The sequence below is a fragment of the Macaca thibetana genome, chromosome 3 (genome assembly GCF_024542745.1).
Source record: "Macaca thibetana thibetana isolate TM-01 chromosome 3, ASM2454274v1, whole genome shotgun sequence".
Classification (NCBI taxonomy): domain Eukaryota; kingdom Metazoa; phylum Chordata; class Mammalia; order Primates; family Cercopithecidae; genus Macaca; species Macaca thibetana.
Window position 1 is genome coordinate 143,894,334 of NC_065580.1, and position 19,967 is coordinate 143,914,300.

Consider the following 19,967-nt stretch of genomic DNA (forward strand, 5'->3'; position numbering starts at 1 on the left):
CAGGACTGTAATCCCAGCACTTTCACGAGGCCAAGGCCCTCGGATCATGAGGTTGAGAGATCCAGACCATCCTGGCCAACATGGTGAAGCCCATCTCTACTAAAAATACAAAAATTAGCTGGGCGTGGTGGCGCACACCTATAATCCCAGCTACTCAGGAGACTGAGGCAGGAGAATTGCTTGAACCCGGAGTCAGTGGTTGCAGTGAGCCAAGATCGCGCCACTGCACTCCAACCGGGCGACAGAGCGATACTCGGTCTCAAAAAAATAAATAAGTAAATAAAAGCAATGCGGAAAACTGTTGTTAAAATTCTAAAAGATAAAGCTTTTTCCTTTTGCAGTCTCTTTTGCAACTTGCGCTGTTTCTTGTTTGCTGTTTAACATCATTCTAAGTAAAGAAGAAATAGAAAAATTTAATAATGATCGTGAACTTTCCCATTTGTCTTTATTTTATTTAGAGATGGAGTCTTGCTGTGTTGCCCAGGCTGGAGTGCAGTGGCAAGATCATGGCTCACTGCAGCCCCGAACTTCTGGCCTCAAGTGATCCTCCTGCCTTGGGCTCCCAAAGTGCTGGGATTACAGGTGCACACCACTGTGCCTGGCTTTTTCTTACATTTTTGTCACTGTACACTCCTTGATTGCCTCTTCATATTTCCTATAGCAAGAATAGAAAAACTGTCTTTTCTCTAGCATGGTTGATTGAAAAATAATTTTTTTGATAGTGTGAAAACATTTCTTTTATCTTCTCTACTTGTTTTGGTTATACCCTGGAAATTTTTAGGGCCACTGTCACATTTGGGAAACTCTCACATTTCTTTCACAGAAGAGCTGCAAGATTTCACGGTACTTGTAGTTTTCTTGTGCAGGGACTAATGTATGATAATTTTTGGATTTGTAATACTAGTTAACCAGATTATTGGCACTCCTTATATGTAATAGTTCAGTGCTTTTGGATATGACACTTCAATTGAGAGGCAGCTGAATTCTCCTTCCCTTCAATATGGGATGGACTTAGTGACTCTTATTTTTTTGAGAGAGGGTCTTGGTCCATCACCCAGGCTACAGTACAGTGGCTTGATTATAGCTCACTGCAGCCTCAGCCTCTTGGGCTCAAGTGATCCTCCCACTTCAGCCTCCTGAGAAGCCAAGACAATAGGCATGTGCTGTCCAGTTGGCCAACTACGCATGGCCGGTGACTCACTTCTTTTTTATTTTTTTGAGATGGAGTCTCACTCTGTCACCCAGGCTGGAGTGCAGTGGCATAATCTTGGCTCACTGCAACTTCCGCCTCCCAGGTTCAAGTGATTCTCCTGCCTCAACCTCCCGAGTAGCTGGGATTACAGGCGTGTGCCACCACAGCCAATTTTTTTAAATTTTTGGTAGAGATGGGGTTTCACCATGTTGGCCGGGCTGGTCTCAAACTCCTGGCCTCGTGATCTGCCCACCTCAGCCTCCCAAAGTGCTGGGATTACAGGCATGAGCCACTGCACCTGGCTGACTCACTTCTAATGAAAAGAATATGATAGAGATGCCAGCTTGTCACTTCTGAGACTAGGTCTAAAAGGTGTTGCAGCTTCCTCCCGTTTCTGTCAAACCACTCCCTCTGGGGGAAGCTAACTGTCTGGTCATGAGGACACCAAAGCAGCCATCTGGAAAAATCCACGTGGTAGGAAACAGTCTTCTTATTAGCAGCCAGAAGGAGGCCTTCTGCCAACAGCCAAATGACTAAACCATCCTGGAAGAAGACTCCAGCCCCAGTCAAGCCTTCAGATGAATGCAACCTTGGCTGATGTCTTCACTGTAACTGTTGGGGAAAAATAATGAAAATAATATCTCCTGCTAACCCAGTAAAACTTCTGCTCCAAATGTAGAAAAGAATGAAATAGTTTTAGGGCCGGGTGCAGTGGCTCAAGCCTGTAATCCCAGCACTTTGGGAGGCTGAGACGGGTGGATCACGAGGTCAGGAGATTGAGACCATCCTGGCTAACACGGTGAAACCCCGTCTCTACTAAAAAAAATACAAAAAACTAGCCAGGCGACGTGGCGGGCGCCTGTAGTCCCAGCTACTCGGGAGGCTGAGGCAGGAGAATGGCTTAAACCCAGGAGGCGGAGCTTGCAGTGAGCTGAGATCCGGCCACTGCACTCCAGCCTGGGCGACAGAGCCAGACTCCATCTTAAAAAAAAAAAAAAAAGAATGAAATAGTTTTATTAATGAATCAGCATCAGACTACACTGTGATGAGCATCACAGGCAGTCCATCAAAGTGATTTCAAAGACAAAACACCAGGCCGGGCGCGGTGGCTCATGCCTATAATCCCAGCACTTTGGGAGGCCGAGGTGGGTGGATCACTTGAGGTCAGGAGTTCAAGACCAGCCTTGCCAACGTGGTGAAACTTAAGTCTCCACTGAAAATACAAAAATTAACTGGGCATGGTGGCGCACACCTGTAATCCCAGCTACTCAGGAGACTGAGGCAGGAGAGTCATTTGAACCCAGGAGGCAGAGGTTGCAGTAAGTCAGGATCACACCACTGCACTCCAGTCTGGGCAACAGAGTGAGACTGTCTAAAAAACAAAAAAATACAGAACACCCTTTTATACAGGAAGGTAGATACAGTCCATTACATACCAATTAATAGTCTTTACGCAAAAGAAAAAAGAAAACTTCTCATATATTTTTTTGTCTTGTTTTTCTTATTTTATTTTCACTTTTGCTGGGATTACAGGCACACACCACCACACCCAGCTAATTTGTGTGTGTGTGTGTGTGTTTTCAGTAGAGACGGGGTTTCACCATGTTGGTCAGGCTAGTCTTGAACGCCTGACCTCAAATGATCCGTCCATTTTGGCCTCCCAAAGTGCTGGGATTATAGGCGTGAGCCACCGCGCCCAGCCCAAATTTATTTGTTAAAAATAATTTTACTTAATGTATTGAGCCATCAGTGGTTAGTTCTCATCCACATTGCCTGTCTATAGATTTGTGAAAGTGGTAACAGGTACGTAGGTAACAAAAGCATAGAGCTTGTTTGGTGAATCTTTGTCCTTATTACGTTTTCTGGGCAACCTCACACAGATGTGGTGTAGGACATTCCTTATTCCTTTGGCCCAGAGAGCTTTGTTGAGCCTCACATCAATGTGCACCTTTGGAGTTCCCATCTCCTTCATGGCGAATTTCTGGATCTCTCTGTGTGCCCGAGGGGCACTTCTTGAAGCCCACTCCACCGATGCGCTGGTGTATTCTGGGGTCACCGCCTCACTAATGGCAGAATGACCCTTCTTCTCGCCACCCTTCTTTGCAGCAGCCATTCTGCCAAGCCCCAGTTGGAAAAAGTGGAATCAAACTTCAACATGAAGTTTGGAGGGTACAAACATCCAAACCATAGCACCCAGTAAAACTATCTGTTAAGAACCTGGGTAGGCCGGGTGCAGTGGCTCATACCTGTAATCCCAGCACTTCGGGAGGCCAAGGCAGTGAGCCGAGATCACATCACTGCACTCCAGTCTGGGCAACAGAGTGAGACTCCGTCTCAAAAAAAAAAAAAAAAAAAAGTAAAGAAAAGGGGAAGGAGAGGGCAGCAGCTGCCGAGGTCTAGAACTGTCCAGCATGCTGTGTGGCCAGCAGTGGGAAGAGGATATTTACAAGTGAAGGGGAAAGAGCTAGTTGAGAGTGATTTGTGGTCACTGACGGACTGAGAGCTTGGGAAGGCAGGTGCCCAGCACAGACAGGGAATTCACTCTGAATTGGAGGAGTGGGGAGGGAGGCCTGGATGCCCTGTGATGAGGACGGGAGCAGATGCATACAAGTTTGTAGAAGAGGCATGGGGTGGGAGAATCCTGTCTGATAAAACCTTTTTTTCTCTTTTTCTTTTTTTCTTTTTTGAGATGGAATCTTGCTCTGTCGCCCAGGCTGGAGTGCAGCGCCGCGATCTCAGCTCACTGCAACCTCTGCCTCTAGGTTCAAGCAATTCTCTTGCCTCAGTCTCCTGAGTAGCTGGGATTTACAGTCCCCCGCCACCACGCCTGGCTAATTGTTTGTATTTTTAGTAGAGATGGGATTTCTTTGTGTTGGCCAGGCTGGTCTCAAACTCCTGACCTCAAGAGACCCACCCACCTTGGCCTCCCAAAGTGCTGGGATTATAGGCACGAGCCACAGTGCAGCCTGTGCCTGATAGAATCTTTCCCTGTGAAGCATCGTCAACTCATACAGAAATCTTTGAGGCCTCCTTGAGACTGGGACTATTATATCTCTGGCACCTGCAAAGATGGTGTTCTGGACTGAATTGTACCGCTCTCCCCCCACCACCAAATTCATTATGTGGAAGTCCTAATGCACAGTATCTCAGAATGTGAGTGTATCTGGAGAAAGGTAATTAAGGGTAAATGAGGCCACACGGGAGGGGGCTTAATCCAATAGGACTGGCTTCCTTAATCAAAGAGGCAGAAGCCTGGACAATATAGCAAGACCCCGTATCTACAAAATAAAAAAAAAAACATTAGTCGAGCATGGTGTTACATGCCTGTGGTTCCAGCTGCCCGGGAGGCTGAGGCGAGAGGATTGCTTGAATCCACAAGCAATCCTCCATACCTCTGCATCACTTGGTGTTTACTGCAATCATGCAGTGAGCCATGATTGTACCACTGCACTCCAGCCTGAGTGATAGAGCAAGATCCTGTCTTCATGGAAAAAAAAAAAAAAAAAAAGAGGCAGGGTGCGGTGGCTCACGCCTGTAATCTCAGCACTTTGGGAGGCTGAGGCAGGCGGATCACCTGAGGTCAGGAGTTTGAGACCAGCCTGGCCAACATAGTGAAACCCCATCTCTACTAAAAATACAAAAATTAGCCAGGCATGGCAGCATGCACCTGTAATCTCAGTTACTCTGGAGGCTGAGGCAGGAGAATCGCTTGAACCTGGGAGGGGGAGGTTGCAGTGAGCCGAGATCGTGACACCGCACTCCCGCCTGGGCGACAGAGCGAAACTCCATCTCAAAAAAAAAAAAAAAAAAAAGAAGAAGAAGAAAGAAGGAAGGAGGAGGATGGAGGAGGAGGGAGGGTGGCAGGGAGGAGGAGGAAGAGAGGGAGGAGGGAGGAGGATGGAGGAGGATGGAGGAGGAGGGAGGGTTGCAGGGAGGAGGAGGAGGAGAGGGAGGAGGAGGAGAAGGAGGAAAAGGAGAAGAAAAAGGAGAAGGAGATGGAGACGGAGAAGGAGAAAGAAATGCCAGGGAGTGCTGGGGAGAAAAGACCAAGTGAAGACACAGGGAGAAAGCCTGTCTGCAAGCCAAGAACAGCCTTGGGGGAGACCCAACCTGCTGACACTTTGATCTTGGACTTCCAACCCCCAAAACTGTGGGAAAACACATTTCTTTTTCCGTCTAAGCTGCCCAGTCTATGGTATTTTATCATAGCAGCCCTAGCAAACGAATAGAGGGAACAGGAAGAGAGAAAAGAAGTAAGGGCTTTATGTTGAAACCCCCAGCATGTGTGGCTCTTAGAGTGCGCATATATATATATATATCAGCTATTTTCACTCAGAGGATGGGGCTTTTGGATTTAGACAGAATTCGGTTTTAGATCCAGCAAGTCACATAACCTTCCTAAGTTTCAGAGTTTTACCTGCAAAAAGGAGATAATGAAATCTACCTTGGAGGGTTTTTTGTGAAAGTAAAATGAAATGAAATCCGTAAAAACACTGAGCACACTAACAAACAAACATTAACGGATATCACTCTCTGGAAAGGTGGTATATCATTAGGCTACGTTATTTTGTTAGTATTATTGGAGATAAATGCATTCCTGAGGCATAAGTGCCTGCATTCACACCTTGTCACCTGGTGAGGAACTAGGGGGTCCGGGTGGATGTGGTACAGATATTGAGTCGCATACAGGGCTTTGCACGGACTCTGGGGTAGAACCACCATAAAACATAACCCCAGGTAACCAAACTCAGAGAGGCTGCCTTCTAAGATGTTCGTACCCAGCAATACACCTGGCACGTAGTAGGCAATTAAAAAGCATTGGCCGGCCTGGCACGGTGGCTCATGTCTGTAATCCCAGCACTTTGGGAGGCTGAGGCAGGTGGATCACGAGGTCAGCAGTTTGAGACCAGCCTGACCAACATGTTGAAACTCCAGCTCTACTAAAAATACAAAAATTAGCCAGGCGTGGTGGCACGTGCCTGTAATCCCAGCTACTCCAGAGGCTGAGGCAGGAGAATCACTTGAACCTGAGGCAGAGGTTGCGGTAAGCCAAGATCGTGCCACTGTACTCCAGCCTGGGCAACAGAACAAGACCCTGTCTCAAAATAATAATACTAAATATATAAAATATAAAAAGCATTGGCCAATGTGTGTATGGAGGAAGAGCTCTCACTGACTACTGAACATCTATCAGCATCTGTTAATGGGTCTGTTAGTTAACCCTTTCAGGGTTGTAAGTAATAGCAACCATTCAAACCAGCCTAAGCCAGGGAATTTAAATACATTTAAAATTCTTTTAAACGGAGGAAGAATCTGTTGGCTTGAAGACCGACAGGTCCAGTGTGTGCTTCAGGTATGGCTAGATCCAGGGACAGTGGGATGTATATGGTGATCTTCTCCCCTCTTTTTCTCTTCTGTACTAGCTTTATATCCAGGCAGGTGACCTTCATGTGGTGGTGTTGGAAGCCCCTCCTGACTCCTACCTTCTATACACCCAGAAATTCCAGAGCAAAGTGAGTCTCTTTTTCAAACAGTGCCAGCTGGAGGCCTGGACTGACTCTGAGCCACACAGCCAGAGTCAAAGGATCATCCTTATCCAGTTACCCGAGCTCCAGGCCCTGGGAGTAGGGGAGAGAGAATTTCTGAAAGGAGAAACAAGAAGCTTTTCCCAGCAGAAGGGTGAGACTGGTTGCCAGGCAGGCACAGACCACACTGCCTACTGGACTAAGTATCTATTTCATTTATTTATGTATTACTATTATTACTATTATTTTTGAGACGGAGTCTCGCTTTGTCGCCCAGGCTGGAGTGCAGTGGCACGATTACTATTATTATTTTTTGAGACAGAGTCTCCCTCTGTCAACAGAGCTGGAGTTCAGTGGCACAATCTTGGCACATTGCAACCTCTGCCTCCCAAGTTCAAGTGATTCTTGTGCCTCAGCCTCCCGAGTAGCTGGGATTACAGGCACGTGCCACCACACTTGGCTAATTTTTGTATTTTCAGTAGAGACAAGGTTTCACCACATTGGCCAGGCTGGTCTCAAACTCCTGACCTCAAGTGATCCACCTACCTCGGCCTCCCAAAGTGCTGGGATTACAGGCATGAGCCACTGCGCCCGGCCTGGATTAAGTGTCTGGATAGAGGTCAGGTAATTCATGGATGACCAGGTAAGACAGACAGAAGCATGCCACCTGGTGAGTACATGGGGATGGGGAACGAGATCTGTGCTGGGTCCAGGCAGCACCAAGGCCATTGAGAATTTTAAGGAGGCTGGGATCTGCACCCCTGGCCAAGAGGGTATGTAGTAGATTAATTGCAAAAGTGGTCCTGATCCTCCATCTATCCCTGAATCCACACCCTGTGTGGAGTGGTTTTGCGACATCTCTCAGCAGAGCCTGTTTCCCTTCCCCTAGAATCAGCTGGCCTTGTCATTTGGATGGACAGCAGATTGTGGCAGAAGGCACAGTGTACCAGCTCTGAGCCTCAGCCTCAAGCCATCTTCTGTGCCTTTGCTTGTTCACGCTCTTTGACCCCCGGTTCCCTCATAAAAAGAATCCTGGCGATTTGGGTGCAAAATGAGAGACCCCACAGGGCTCTACCAGCTTTTCCAGCCAAACGCCCTAGACATAAGATTGCCTGGCCTGATTCCCAAAGCTGCTTCACTGACTCATAGCTGACTAAGGATGCAGAGCCTAGCTCAGATCAGAACTGGGACCCAGAGACTTCCGAGTAGGAAGTGATTGCTGTTTGAAGCCAATGAGTTTTGGGACAGTTTGTTATGCACTATTGTTGTAGCAAACAGAAAACCAATACAAGGCATGTTAGGGAGGAAACCCAGCTGGTGCTTGGCCTGCCACACTGTGCAACCAAGAGGTTAGGACTCCTGGAATGGACACGTGTTTCTAACTTGCAGGAAAATGCCATGTGGGCTAACCAGGCCTGGAGATCACGCCTGTTGCAGTCTATAATTTCTACACTCATGTAAGGTGTTTTGTTTTGTTTTGTTTTGTTTTGTTTTGTTTTTTCAGATGGAGTCTCACTCTGTCGCTCAGGCTGGAGTGCAGTGGCAGGATCTTGGCTCACTGCAACCCCCGCCCCCTGGATTCAAGCAATTCTTCTGCCTCAGCCTCCCAAGTAACTGGGAGTACAGGTGCGTGCCACCACGCCCGGCTAATTTTTGGTATTTTTAGCAGAGACGGGGCTTCACTATGTCGGCCAGGCTGGTCTTGAACTCCTGACCTCAGGTGATCCGCCTGCCTCGGCCTCCCAAAGTGGTGGAATTACGGGCATGAGCCACCGCGCCCAAACTGCAGAGGTTTTAACTGACCTCCTGACATGTTTCCCAGAGACACAGGCACTGGGAACTTTCGGAAACGATTCCGCTTGAGCTGCTAGGGAGAAATGTATCCCACTAGCCACAACCCCCTTGCAGTATATATTTTGGTTTTGACGTTTTTGTATGGTAGTTGTGTGCAAGGAACAAAAAAGCAAAGATGGCTTCCAAGAGGGGCCTAGGGGAGACTGGGAAGAATGGAACAGGTCACCAGTACTGCCCAGGTGCAATGCAAGCCATTTGATTGCAGTGGGAGAAAAAGAATCCAAGAGACAGGATTAAAGCCCATTTCAGACTTTTCCAAAAAAAAAAAAAAAAAAAAAGAAAGGTGCAATGAGGGAAGCTGTCTGATGCAAGGATCTGCCAATCGGATAATTAAAAAAAGGTGAAACAGTTCACACATCCTCCCTCCCTGCCCACCACGCCACCTGCTCCTGCTCCTGGTACCCAGGTACCTCCTGCTGTATGCCTAGGCACATGGAAAATAACCATTTGGGTCCCAAACACATCCCAGATTGTGTCATCTGCCCCAAACCTGCCCTGGTCTCGTGACTTGCTCCAGGGAACATCACCATCCGTCCAGGTGAGAAGTCTGGCAGTCGGCCACCAGATCCTGCTCACCTCCTGCCTCAACACCTCCCCATTCTGTATGCTCTACCTTGACTATGCCTATTCCACTCCCAGGCTCCCCACTTCCAACTGGGCCACTTCTACACAGGTTCGGGTTTGTCCACTGCATGAAACCTCAATTCTGCAGCCTGACATAGGAGGTCTTCCTCCTACAGTCCTTCCTTCCCTGCATCTCTCCCAGGCCTCTCTCTCCTGTGTCTCTGAAGCCAGCTTCCAAGGCCCAGGCTGGGCGTGCCCATCCCCAGGGCCCCTCTACGTTGCTTTCCGCCCTCTCCCGTCTCGCGCCCACCTGCAGGGTCATGCTCAAGGGTGTCGGCCTCCTCGCAGGGACCCGCTAGGAGCAGGATCAGAAAAAAGGTCCACATGTCCCAGGAATGTGGCCACTTTGTAATCCACTCTCTGGGTGTCCCTGACAGCCCAGGAGCGAGGCGGGAAGTGGGCCCAGGAAGCCAACGGAGCATGGTCCTCCAGGCGCAGGTACACTCAGCACCCGCTCCTAGGGCATCTGGCTCCAGGGCTGGGGGTAGGAACAAGGGTTGGCAGAGGAGGGCCCGGCCACAGCTCGGCGGCTGAGGTAGCTGCAGGAGAGGCTGGCGGTGTGCTCGGAGCCTAGGGCGTAGTGGCCCTGGACCTCAGCAGTGTCTGGGCTGCCCTCTCGGCCTCCATCTCCCTGCTCAGGCCGCAGAGGACGCGGTGTGGCCACTGTCACCAGGCCAGGGGTGAAACCATCCCGGAGCTGCGCGGGCCCTCCCCAGCCTGCAGGTCACTCAGCGCTCGCTGGGGAGGGGGAACACAGAGGTAGGGGTGGTCAGTGGTCCCAGGAACCTGTGACGCCTTCCCTGTCTCTTCCCACACTAGACAGCCAGCACTGAGGCTGCAACCCGCCCCACCAGGGGATTAGGGGGATGTGTCTCTCACGGGGGCCCCTTTCCCAGCCCTGGCTTCATGGAGGATCCCTTCATTTGGCCTTTGGTCCCCACCTCTCCAAAAGGGCCCCTCAGGTCTCCACCGGGGCTCACCTCGAATTTGCTCATGAACTCTGCAAAGATGCCGAAGAAAGCCTCAGAGGTGGTGGCCTTGGAATCCTCCCCGAAGAAGGCCAGCGCCTTGCCCAGCTCCTCCATGGCCTCGCGCTGCAGCCCGTCCAGCGCCCGAAGCGCCGGCTGGGCCGTCTCCAGGAAGGACTGACAGGCCTCAGTTAAGGAAACAGCCAGTCCGCTGATGCCCCCAGGGTCTCGAGTGGTGGCCCCAGACAGACAGGTCCCCTAGCAGCCCTATTCCCGGTTGGCCTGAGTTCTTCCAAGGGCCAGGTCCTGTGTCCAACAGGGAACTGGGTTCTGTTAAGGGACTCCAGTCTCACTGGCCACTAAGCTCATCCGGGAACTGGCCACAGCCAGTGCGGCCTCAGGCCATTCACCCCTGTTCTCTCTGCAGGGCCGGGCCCTGGGTCTCTGATCAGAAGCTTCCACTGCCACCTTCTTCCCCAACCAGCCATTTATAGTAGGCCCCTCTGTCACTCTCTAGGCCTTTTTTTTTTTTTTTTGAGACGGAGTCTGGCTCTGTCACCCAGGCTGGAGTGCAGTGGCGCGATCTCGGCTCACTGCAAGCTCCGCCTCCCGGGTTCACGCCATTCTCCTGCCTCAGCCTCCCGAGAAGCTGGGACTACAGGCGCCCGCCACCTCGCCCGGCTAGTTTTTTGTATTTTTTAGTAGAGACGGGGTTTCACCGTGTTAGCCAGGATGGTCTCGATCTCCTGACCTCGTGATCCGCCCATCTCGGCCTCCCAAAGTGCTGGGATTACAGGCTTGAGCCACCGCGCCCGGCCTTTATTTTTTTTTTTTGAGACAGGGTCTTATTCTGTTGCTCAGGCTGGAGTGCAGTGGTGTGATCACAGCTCACAGGTCATTCCAGCGTCTACCTCCCAGGCTCAAGTGATCCTCCCACCTTAGCCTCCCAAGTAGCTGGGACCAGAGGCTCACACCATCACACCCAGATAATTTTTTGATTTTTAAAATAGAGATAGGGTCTATATTGTCTAGGGTGGTCTCAACTCCTGGGCTCAAGTGATCCTCCCACCTTGGCCTCCCAAAGTGCTGGGATTACAGGTGTGTGCCACTGCACCAGGCCTTAGGCCTTACTCTGTTTTCTAGAGCATTTGTCATGATCTGAAATTGTTCATAAGTTCATTTCCTACCGCCTAAGTGAAAGCTCACTCCCTCCTTGCACCTCCAGGGCTTAGAATAGCATCTGATACATGCAAAAAGATTCGGTGGTTGAATTGCTATCATGTTTTCAGCACTTAAAACGGTGCCAAGCTTTGTTCCAAGCTTGTTGAATCATCATTTAACACCTCTATGAGGTAGATAATCTCTATTTCACATGCGAACAAATTAAAGCACAGAAGACTTTAGCAACTAGTCCAAGATCACACAGCAAGCACGGTGGTACCTGAGCCATGGTTGAACCCACCAGGGTCATATCAATTAATGACCACTGTGGTGGCGGTTCTCATGACCCCTCTTTTTCCTGATGAGAAAACTGGGCTCAGAGACGGTAAGTGACTTGCCCATAGTCCCACAGCAGGTAAGCAAATGAGTCAGGATTTGGGCCTATGCCTGTCTGATATGCCAGGTCAATTTCCTTTGCAGAGGCTGCCTTTAATTGATTAATTAATTAATTAATTAATTTTGAGACAGAGTCTTGCTCTGTTGCCCAGACTGGAGTGCAATGGCACGATCTTGGCTTTCTGCAACCTCCGCCTCCTGGGTCCAAGTGATTCTCCTGCCTCAGCCTTCTAAGTAGCTGGGATTACAGGCACATGGCACCACACCTGGCTAATTTTTGTATTTTTTTTTTTTTTTTTTTGAGACAGAGTCTCGCTCTGTTGCCCGGGCTGGAGTGCAGTGACCGGATCTCAGCTCACTGCAAGCTCCGCCTCCCGGGTTCACGCCATTCTCCTGCCTCAGCCTCCCGAGTAGCTGGGACTACAGGCGCCCACCACCGCGCCCGGCTAATTTTTTTGTATTTTTTAGTAGAGACGGGGTTTCACCGTGTTAACCAGGATGGTCTCGATCTCCTGACCTCGTGATCCGCCCGTCTCGGCCTCCCAAAGTGCTGGGATTACAGGCTTGAGCCACCGCGCCCGGCCAATTTTTGTATTTTTAGTAGAGACAGGGTTTCACCATGTTGGCCAGGCTGGTCTCGAACTCCTGACCTCAGGTGAATTGCCCTCCTTGGCCTCCCAAAGTGTTGGGATTACAGATATGAGCCACCATGCCTGGACTGCCTTCATTTTATTTTTGAGACAGGGTCTCACTCTGTCACCCGGCTAGAGTGCAGTGGTGTGATCATACCTCACTGCAACCTTGAACTCCTGGGCTCAAGTGATCCTCTAGCCCCAGCCTCCTGAGTAGCTGGGACTACAGGCATGCACCACCATGCCAGGCTCATTTTCAAATTCTTTTGTAGAGATGGGGTTCCGCTATGTTGCCCAGGCTGTTCTCAAACTCCTGGCCTCAAGTGATCTCTCAGCTTTGACCTCCCAAAGTGCTGGGATTACAGGCATGAGCCACTGTACCTGGCCCAGAGGCTACCCTTGAATGTGACCATCTGTCTTGTCTCTGGGGACCTCCAAGCCCAAGGAAGCAGGCCAATACCCCTAGACTGAGGGATGCTAGAGTGGACTAACCCTCACCTAAACAGCCTCAGTTTTCACATCTGCAAAACATCTGGGTGGGCTGGGCACGGTGGCTCATGGCTGTAATCCCAGCACTTTGGGAGGCCGAGGCGGGTGAATCACGATGTCAGGAGTTTGAGACCAGCCTGACCAACATAGTGAAACCCCGTGTCTACTAAAAAATTCAAAAAATTAGCCGGGTGTGGTGGTGGGCACCTGTAAACCCAGCTACTTGGGAGGCTGAGGCAGAGGAAGTGCTTTAACCTGGGAGGTGGAGGTTGCAGTGAGCCGAGATCGCGCCATTGCACTCCAGCCTGGGCGACAGTGCGAGACTCTGTCTCAAAACAAAACAAAAATCTGGGTGTGAAGTGGGTGAAAGGAGATGGTGAAAAGCACCTTGCCCAAGCTGTAGAGTTTGCTTAATGATTCTCTGCAGATCTTCTGCCTAAGAGGAAGGGGCAGGGGTGGATCTGACATCAAATTCCTACTCAGACACTCACCCGCACCAGGCCCCATGTGCTGCAGTCAGAGATATGTGACAGGCGCTTTCATCACCTACTGCCCTGGCCACAGGCACAGCCCCCAGACCTCTCCTCCTTACCTAGCTTCAGCCTTAGGGAAAACCCTGTGTTCCCTGCCAAGGGGTGTTGGAGCCAGAGATGGGGAGCAGGGAGAAGTGCCACATGCCCTTCTTGCCTGTCTTCCTATCTGGGCCTCTGTCACCCACTGGCCAGGCCCTGCTGGGGGGCTCAGTGGGAATGTCTCACCCTGACAGGCTGCTCCTTGTAATTTTGAGACTTAGCTCTGGGCTACAGTGCCCCAGAGGACAGATGGGACAGTGGCTTTGGGGCACTCAAAAGAGCCCTGGCTTCCGTTACGCACAGACTTGGCATTATAAATGCCTTGGGATTGTAAATGACCCAGGGCTAAGCGCAGTGGCTCAGGCCTGTAATCCCAGCACTCTGAGAGGCTGAGGCAGGTGGATCACCTGAGGTCAGGAGTTCAAGACCAACCTGGAAAACACAGTGAACCCATGTCTCTACCAAAAATACAAAAATAAGCCAGATGTGGTGGTGGGTGCCTGTAATCCCAGCTACTTGGGAGGCTGAGGCAAGAGAATAGCTTGAACCTGGGAGGCGGAGGCTGCAGTGAGCCAAGATCGCCCAACTGCACTCTAGCCTGGGCAACAGAGCAAGGCTCTGTCTCAAAAAATAAATAAAATAAAATAAATAAATACATACATACATAAATACATAAAATAAAATAAAATAAATTTATAATCCAGGATGGGACACGGTGTTATGGCTCATGCCTGTAATCCCAGCACTCTGGGAGGTTGAGGCAGGCAGATCACTTGACCCCAAGAGTTTGAGATCAGCCTGGGCAACATGGCAAAACCCTGTCTCTACTAAAAATACAAAAATTAGCCAGGCATAGCCTGGGTGACAGAGTGAGGCCCTGTCCCAATCAATCAATCAATCAATCAATAAACAGCCCAGCATGGAGCCTCTTCCAGGAACCCTGGGTGCACAGCAGCCTGTGCCCAGAATCTCTGCAGGAAGTCAAGGTCTCCAGTGGCCACTGGAGCCATAGCCAGCTCCACCCAACCATCCCACCATCCAGCCTGGTGCAGGAACAGGCTGCTTAGAGGATGCTGACATGACCACTGCAAACTTGTCCTCGCTGGAGGGGGAAATGCTCTCGCAGGCATCCTGTATCTCGCTGATAGTGCCATGGAGGTCGGCCAGGTCGCTGGTCAGAGCCCGTTGGTTCACTGTAGGGAAAAGGACAGAGGCCACATGGGGCCACTCTCCCAGCCCAGGACAGCATGCCTCTGCCTCATCCACCCACCCAGCATACCTTTGGCAGCCAGGGGCACGGTGGGCAGGTCCTGAGCAAAGCCCAGGAGTTCAGGGAAGTGCTGGCTCAGCGATTTGGCAAGGATGTGCAGGAAAGTGGACTTCCCATCTACTGTCTTGGTGGAGTTCAGCTGCAAGTGACCCCCAACATACATCCCCATCAAGGACCCCATCAGATGGGGTCACATGGGCCCAGCTTCTCCTGGACTACTGTGGCATCAGTGATCAATTCTTGCCCCTCCCCCTTTTTTTTAAATAGCAGGGTCTTGCTCTATCGCCCAGACCAGAGTGCAGTGGCTCCATCATAGCTCACTACTGCCTCAAACCCCTAGGCTCAAGCAATCCTTCCACCTCAGTCTCCCAAGTAGCTTGGACTACAGGTATGTGTCATGCCTGGCCAATTATTTTTGTAGAACTGGGGTCTTGCTATGTTGTCCAGGCTAGTCTCCAACTCCTGGCCTCAAGTGATCCTCCCACCTTGGCCTCCAAAAGTGCTGGGATTACAGGCATGAGCCACCACACCCAGCTCAATCCCCAGCCTTTGACACTCTCTTTCCAACTCTTTCCCCTCACTCCATTTTTCCAAATCCTGGGAGTGTGTTCCCCTACACCACCACACCCCACCCTTTGCTGCAGTCACATCCTGGCTTCAATGTAGCCCTTTTCCTGCTAGGAGAAGAGCCCTCCTTGGTCACAATGTCCTCTCCTGCCCTCTGCCACAACTGAGCTAGGCTTGGCGTCAGCGCCTTGCTGCTAGAGCAAACCAGTTAATTGCTGCCGGCAGGCCCCCTCACCTCTGTCAGAAAGTTGATCTTGAAGCCAGTGGTCTTGTTGGTTTTGGGCTGTCCATCGTTGAGATAGTTGCCCATGGCCAACACAAACTGTGGACGAGAAGGTGGGCAGGTCCTGTCCTCCACCACCACCCACCCACCCTGCTCTCTGGATGGGCCTCCATGCTGGAAGCCCCAGGAGGCAGAGAAGCAGACAGGGTGCCAGGGAGGGTATGCCCCCTGACCTCCAGGATCTTGGCGAGCTTCCGACTGTTTTTGAGCTCCAGGGAGGCCTGGCGCAAGCATTCAAGGCTGCCACGGATCTCCTCTGTCTTCTCCTGAAGCGTGGCCTGGAAGTGGAGGCTGCGCAGGCGCGTCTTGTATTCGGGAACTGACAGCATCTGCCTCGAAGGCAGAGCCAGGATTCACCCATCCCCTTCCTGGGACCCTCTGCCCCACTGCAGGCTTTGGGGTGGGGGGTCTGCTAAATGCTTGGGCCCGATATTCCGGTAGGAAGAATAAGCACGACCCCTGGGGGAGCCCACCTCCCATGTACCTTGGACCCCTGATGGGACCTGGCCATTAAAGGTTAATGTTAAACTGGGACACAGAGGCCTGGGCGCAGTGGCGGCCCTCGAAGGGGCGCGGGACTCCAGCAGCACTGGCCACAGCGACAGCCCCTATGGAGCCGGCCGAGGTCTCGGGGCGGGACTGTGGTCGCGGCACCTGCAGGACGAACTGGTCCGGCTCGCTGAGGCGGCCGGGCGCCTCGCGGAAGGCCTGGTAGCGCTGCTCCTCGTCGGCGTCGGGCGCGAAGAGCAGCAGCTGCGCCAGATGCGCGGGCTCCAGGCGCCGGGGCTCCATGCTCATCAGCACCTGGCGCAGCTCCGCGGGGCTCAGCTTCAGGTGAGCCAGGAGGATGGCTGCGGGCGGGGCGGCGCGGTGAGTGGGCGGGGCGGGGGCGGGGCCGGATGGGATCCAAGACGGAGAGGGAGGGCAGAGGCGGAGAGAAGCGGGGACGGGGCGGGGCCTACGGGAGAGGGCGGGGCCTTGAGGCTGGAGGGACCAGAAACGCGGACAGGGACCAGAGGATGCGCTGAGGCGGGTACCGGGTGGGGAGAGGACGGCGCTTCAAGATTGGCCTGGGCTAAGGGGAGGAGCCTGGGAGGGGAAGAAAAAAGGAAAAGGGGCGGGGCCGATCGGTGAGCAGGGGCAAGGAGAGGTTGGGGCCCGGCAGGAAGAGGGCGGGGCTTCCAGGTTGGCCCAGGCTACAGGGGGGAATCTGAAGGGGCAGAGGACAAGGAAAGCGGGTAGACCTGCGAGGGAGAGCTGGGGCGGAGCCTGGGCTACTGGAGGAACTCTAGAGGGGTGGGGAACAATGAACAGGGCGGGGTCTACGAGGATAAACTGGGGCGGGACTCAGGTGGAAAGAGGGCGGGGCTTTGGGATTGGCCTGGGCTACTGTGAGGAGCCTGGGGGGGGCAGGAGCAAGGAAAAGGAGCGGCGCTGCTGGTTGAGATCGAGCTGGGGTAGAGGGCGGGGACCAGCAGGGAGAGGGCGGACCTTCCAGATGGGCTTCGGCTACAGGGAGGAGACAGAATGGAGAAGACAAGGAACAGGGGCGGGGCCTGCGAGGGGTGCCGTAGGGGGCGGGGCAGGGGCGGGCCCTGAAATAGAGACGGTCTTTCATAGACCGATTTAAGGGTGAGGACGGGGTTCTCGAGGCGCTAGATTAAGAAGCTGGGTGGAGCCTATGGGGGTCGGGCCAGGGACAAGGGCGGGGCCTGCGAAGGAGAGAGGGAATGAGGCTGGAGGCGGGGCCAGAACCGGGGAGTTGATTACACAGTGAGGGCGGGGCCGGCACCTGCGCCCAGGTGGGATCTGGCTGGCTATGGGGCCTGGGAGGGGGCCTTCACCGCGCTGAGCGACTGGAGTCCGGGTCCCCACCGCCTAATCTCTGTCATCCACCTGGGCAGGTCTGAGACCCAGAGAAAGGGCCGCCACCTGCCCCCTACACCCTCTGGGGTTCCCCGGACCCTCACAGGTGTTGTAGGCCTTCTTATGGGACAGGATCTCCACCACCTCCTTCTTCCGGAAGGGCTCCGGCCCCGGCACCGGTTCTGGAAAAGAAACTGACAGTTTACGAAGGGGGCTAGGCTGAGGCTGCAGTGGGAAGGCCCAGGAGTGGTGTGGCCACAGCCAACAGCCACGATTCCCCCTAAGGACGACCTCGACTTAATCAGCTACGCATGTCCATAGTCCCCTCATTCCTCAGGTCAGGGACCCTCAGGCCTCAGGTCCTGTGTGTAACCTCCCCCACCCCGTGCCCTGTGCATCCTCCATGCTGCAGGAGGCCGGGTCTTTCTGTTCCATCCTGGGACCGCCTGTTCCACCCAGCAACGACAGGGAGATACCCAGGAAAGGGTGAGGGCAAGGGAGCCTGGAAGATATATTTGTGGATGCCCCCTGTCTACGGTGTGACTGTGAACAAATTACCTCACCTCTCTGTGCTTCCTCATGAGGAAGTGGGTGGTGATCACAGTATGTACATCATAGAGTTGCCATGGGATTTAGAAATTAGAGTCCCTGGTATTTGATCACTGCACAATAAATGCCAGCTTTTTTTTTTTTTTTTTTTTTTTTTTTTGAGACAGGGTCTCACTGGGTCACCCAGGTTACCAGGTTGGAGTGCAGTGGTGTGATCACGGCTCACTGCAACCTCCACCTCCCAGGCTCAATTGATCCTCCCAACTCAGCCTCCCAAGTAGCTGGGAACCACAGGCATCCTCCACCATGCCTGGCTAATTTTTTGTATTTTTGGTAGAGACAGGGGTTTTCCCACGTTGCCCAGGCTGGTCTCAAACTCCTGAGCTCAGGCGATCCACCCATCTCAGCCTCCCAAAGTGCTGGGATGACAGGCATGAGCCACTGTGCCCGGCCTAAATGCCAGCTATTAAATAACTCAGGGACGGAAGGCTTGAGGACACATCAGGTTAAATAGCAGTCAGTGCAGCCCTGGGAGATACTAAGCCTGGGGCTGTCACAGATGGTGTGGTATCTGGGGTTCCCCTAAGGCCATCAGGCCACTCACTAGCAGGTTTCTGGGTGCCGAAGTGGAGCTCCAGGTCAAGGTATTTCACCATGTCACTCAGCTTGTCGTAGTCGGAGTCTTCCCCGAGCTGCCAGGGAAGATGGGAAGTTCAGAGGAGGAAGAGCAGCAGCAGCTGGACTGAACTCCCACTTCCCACCCTCTGAGGGCCGCCCTGGGGACTTCCCGAGCAAAAGCACCCATCAGGTGCTGGGATCAAGCCCAGAGCCGGAGGAGACTGCAGAAAAAGCCAGATCATCCGAGTCACTGGGTGCTGAGCCAGCGCCTCTTTGGGTTAATCGAGACTCAAGACTTGGAACTCTACTCGTGCAGAAGCCAGCAAGGTGGGACTGAAGCAGGGGCATGAAGGAGCTGTGAAGAGGCTAGAGCCAAGTAAGGGGCTACCGGAGGTGGCTCAGGGGTCTGGCTCTGTCATTAGGTCTCCTTGGAGGGCGGTGAGTTCACCAGGGCTGCCCTGGGCAGAGTGAGCTGCTGCAGGGAGAACTGCAGCTGTGACAGCCTAAGGGCCAGACGCTGGACACGTGGCTGTGATGAATGGCATAGATGAGAGGTGACAGCCTGGGGCTGGGACAGGGAGTGAGGATGGGGTGCCTGCCAAAGGGAGACGACCCAAAGGGAGGGCAGGCAGGGGAATGAAGTCTTAGAACACAGCTGCAGGGCAGGGACACTGAGGATGGATTTGGGCTTGGCCAGATGTGTGACCTGTGTCCCTGTCTCCGCCTTTGGTAACCAAAGGAAGAACCACGCTGTGGAGCAAGACTTGGAGACTGGTTTAAGGTTGGCAGGAGTGAGGTCTCCAGGGGACTCAGGAGGTCCCTATTTGTGCCCTTGTCTGAGTTTTGTTTTGTTTTTTTTTTGAGATAGGGTCTCACTCTGTACCCCAGGCTGAACTGCAGTGGTGCCATCTTGGCTTACTGCAACCTCCACCTCTGGGAATCAAGTGATCCTCCCTCTTCAGCCTCCCGAGTAGCTGGGACCACAGGCATGCACCACCATGTCCGGCTAATTTTTTGAATTCTTTGTAGAGACGAGATCTCACTATGTTGCCCAGGCTTGCCTTGAACTCCTGGGCTCAAGCAGTCCTCCCACCTCAGCCTCCCAAAGTGCTGGGATTACAGGCATGAACCACCAAGACTGGCCTCACTGAGCATCTTTATTAGCAACTTGGAAAGGGTCCCTGGAGATGTGGGCTGATGATATCTTGGCTGAGAAGGCAGGAGACAGAACTGGGACCCAGGAGATGGCAGTGGGGAAAAAATCACAAGCATGCTTCTGCCCAGTGTGACTACACGTGAGAGCGTGTTATGGATCCCAAGAAGATGCAGTTGAGGATGATGGTGAGCATGAGCGCTGGGTTGGGGCAGCCTCAGGAGCTGGAAGGAGTCCCTGCCATATTA

General features: G+C 52.6%; 1 protein-coding gene across 1 annotated transcript in view; it reads right to left on the reverse strand.

Annotated features, from left to right (window-relative positions):
- Positions 1-8,870: 8,870 nt before the first annotated feature.
- The window catches only part of GRID2IP (Grid2 interacting protein), a 44,461-nt gene continuing 33,364 nt past the window's right edge, over positions 8,871-19,967 (reverse strand). Inside the window, exons 13-21 of the mRNA XM_050784189.1 lie at positions 18,553-18,640; positions 17,504-17,581; positions 16,188-16,384; positions 15,707-15,862; positions 15,486-15,572; positions 14,693-14,822; positions 14,488-14,606; positions 10,176-10,340; positions 8,871-9,933 (exon numbers count right to left, since the gene is read on the reverse strand). Of these exons, the coding sequence (XP_050640146.1) occupies positions 9,862-9,933; positions 10,176-10,340; positions 14,488-14,606; positions 14,693-14,822; positions 15,486-15,572; positions 15,707-15,862; positions 16,188-16,384; positions 17,504-17,581; positions 18,553-18,640 (1,092 nt within the window). The 3' untranslated portion in view covers positions 8,871-9,861. The remainder of the gene's footprint in view (positions 9,934-10,175; positions 10,341-14,487; positions 14,607-14,692; positions 14,823-15,485; positions 15,573-15,706; positions 15,863-16,187; positions 16,385-17,503; positions 17,582-18,552; positions 18,641-19,967) is intronic.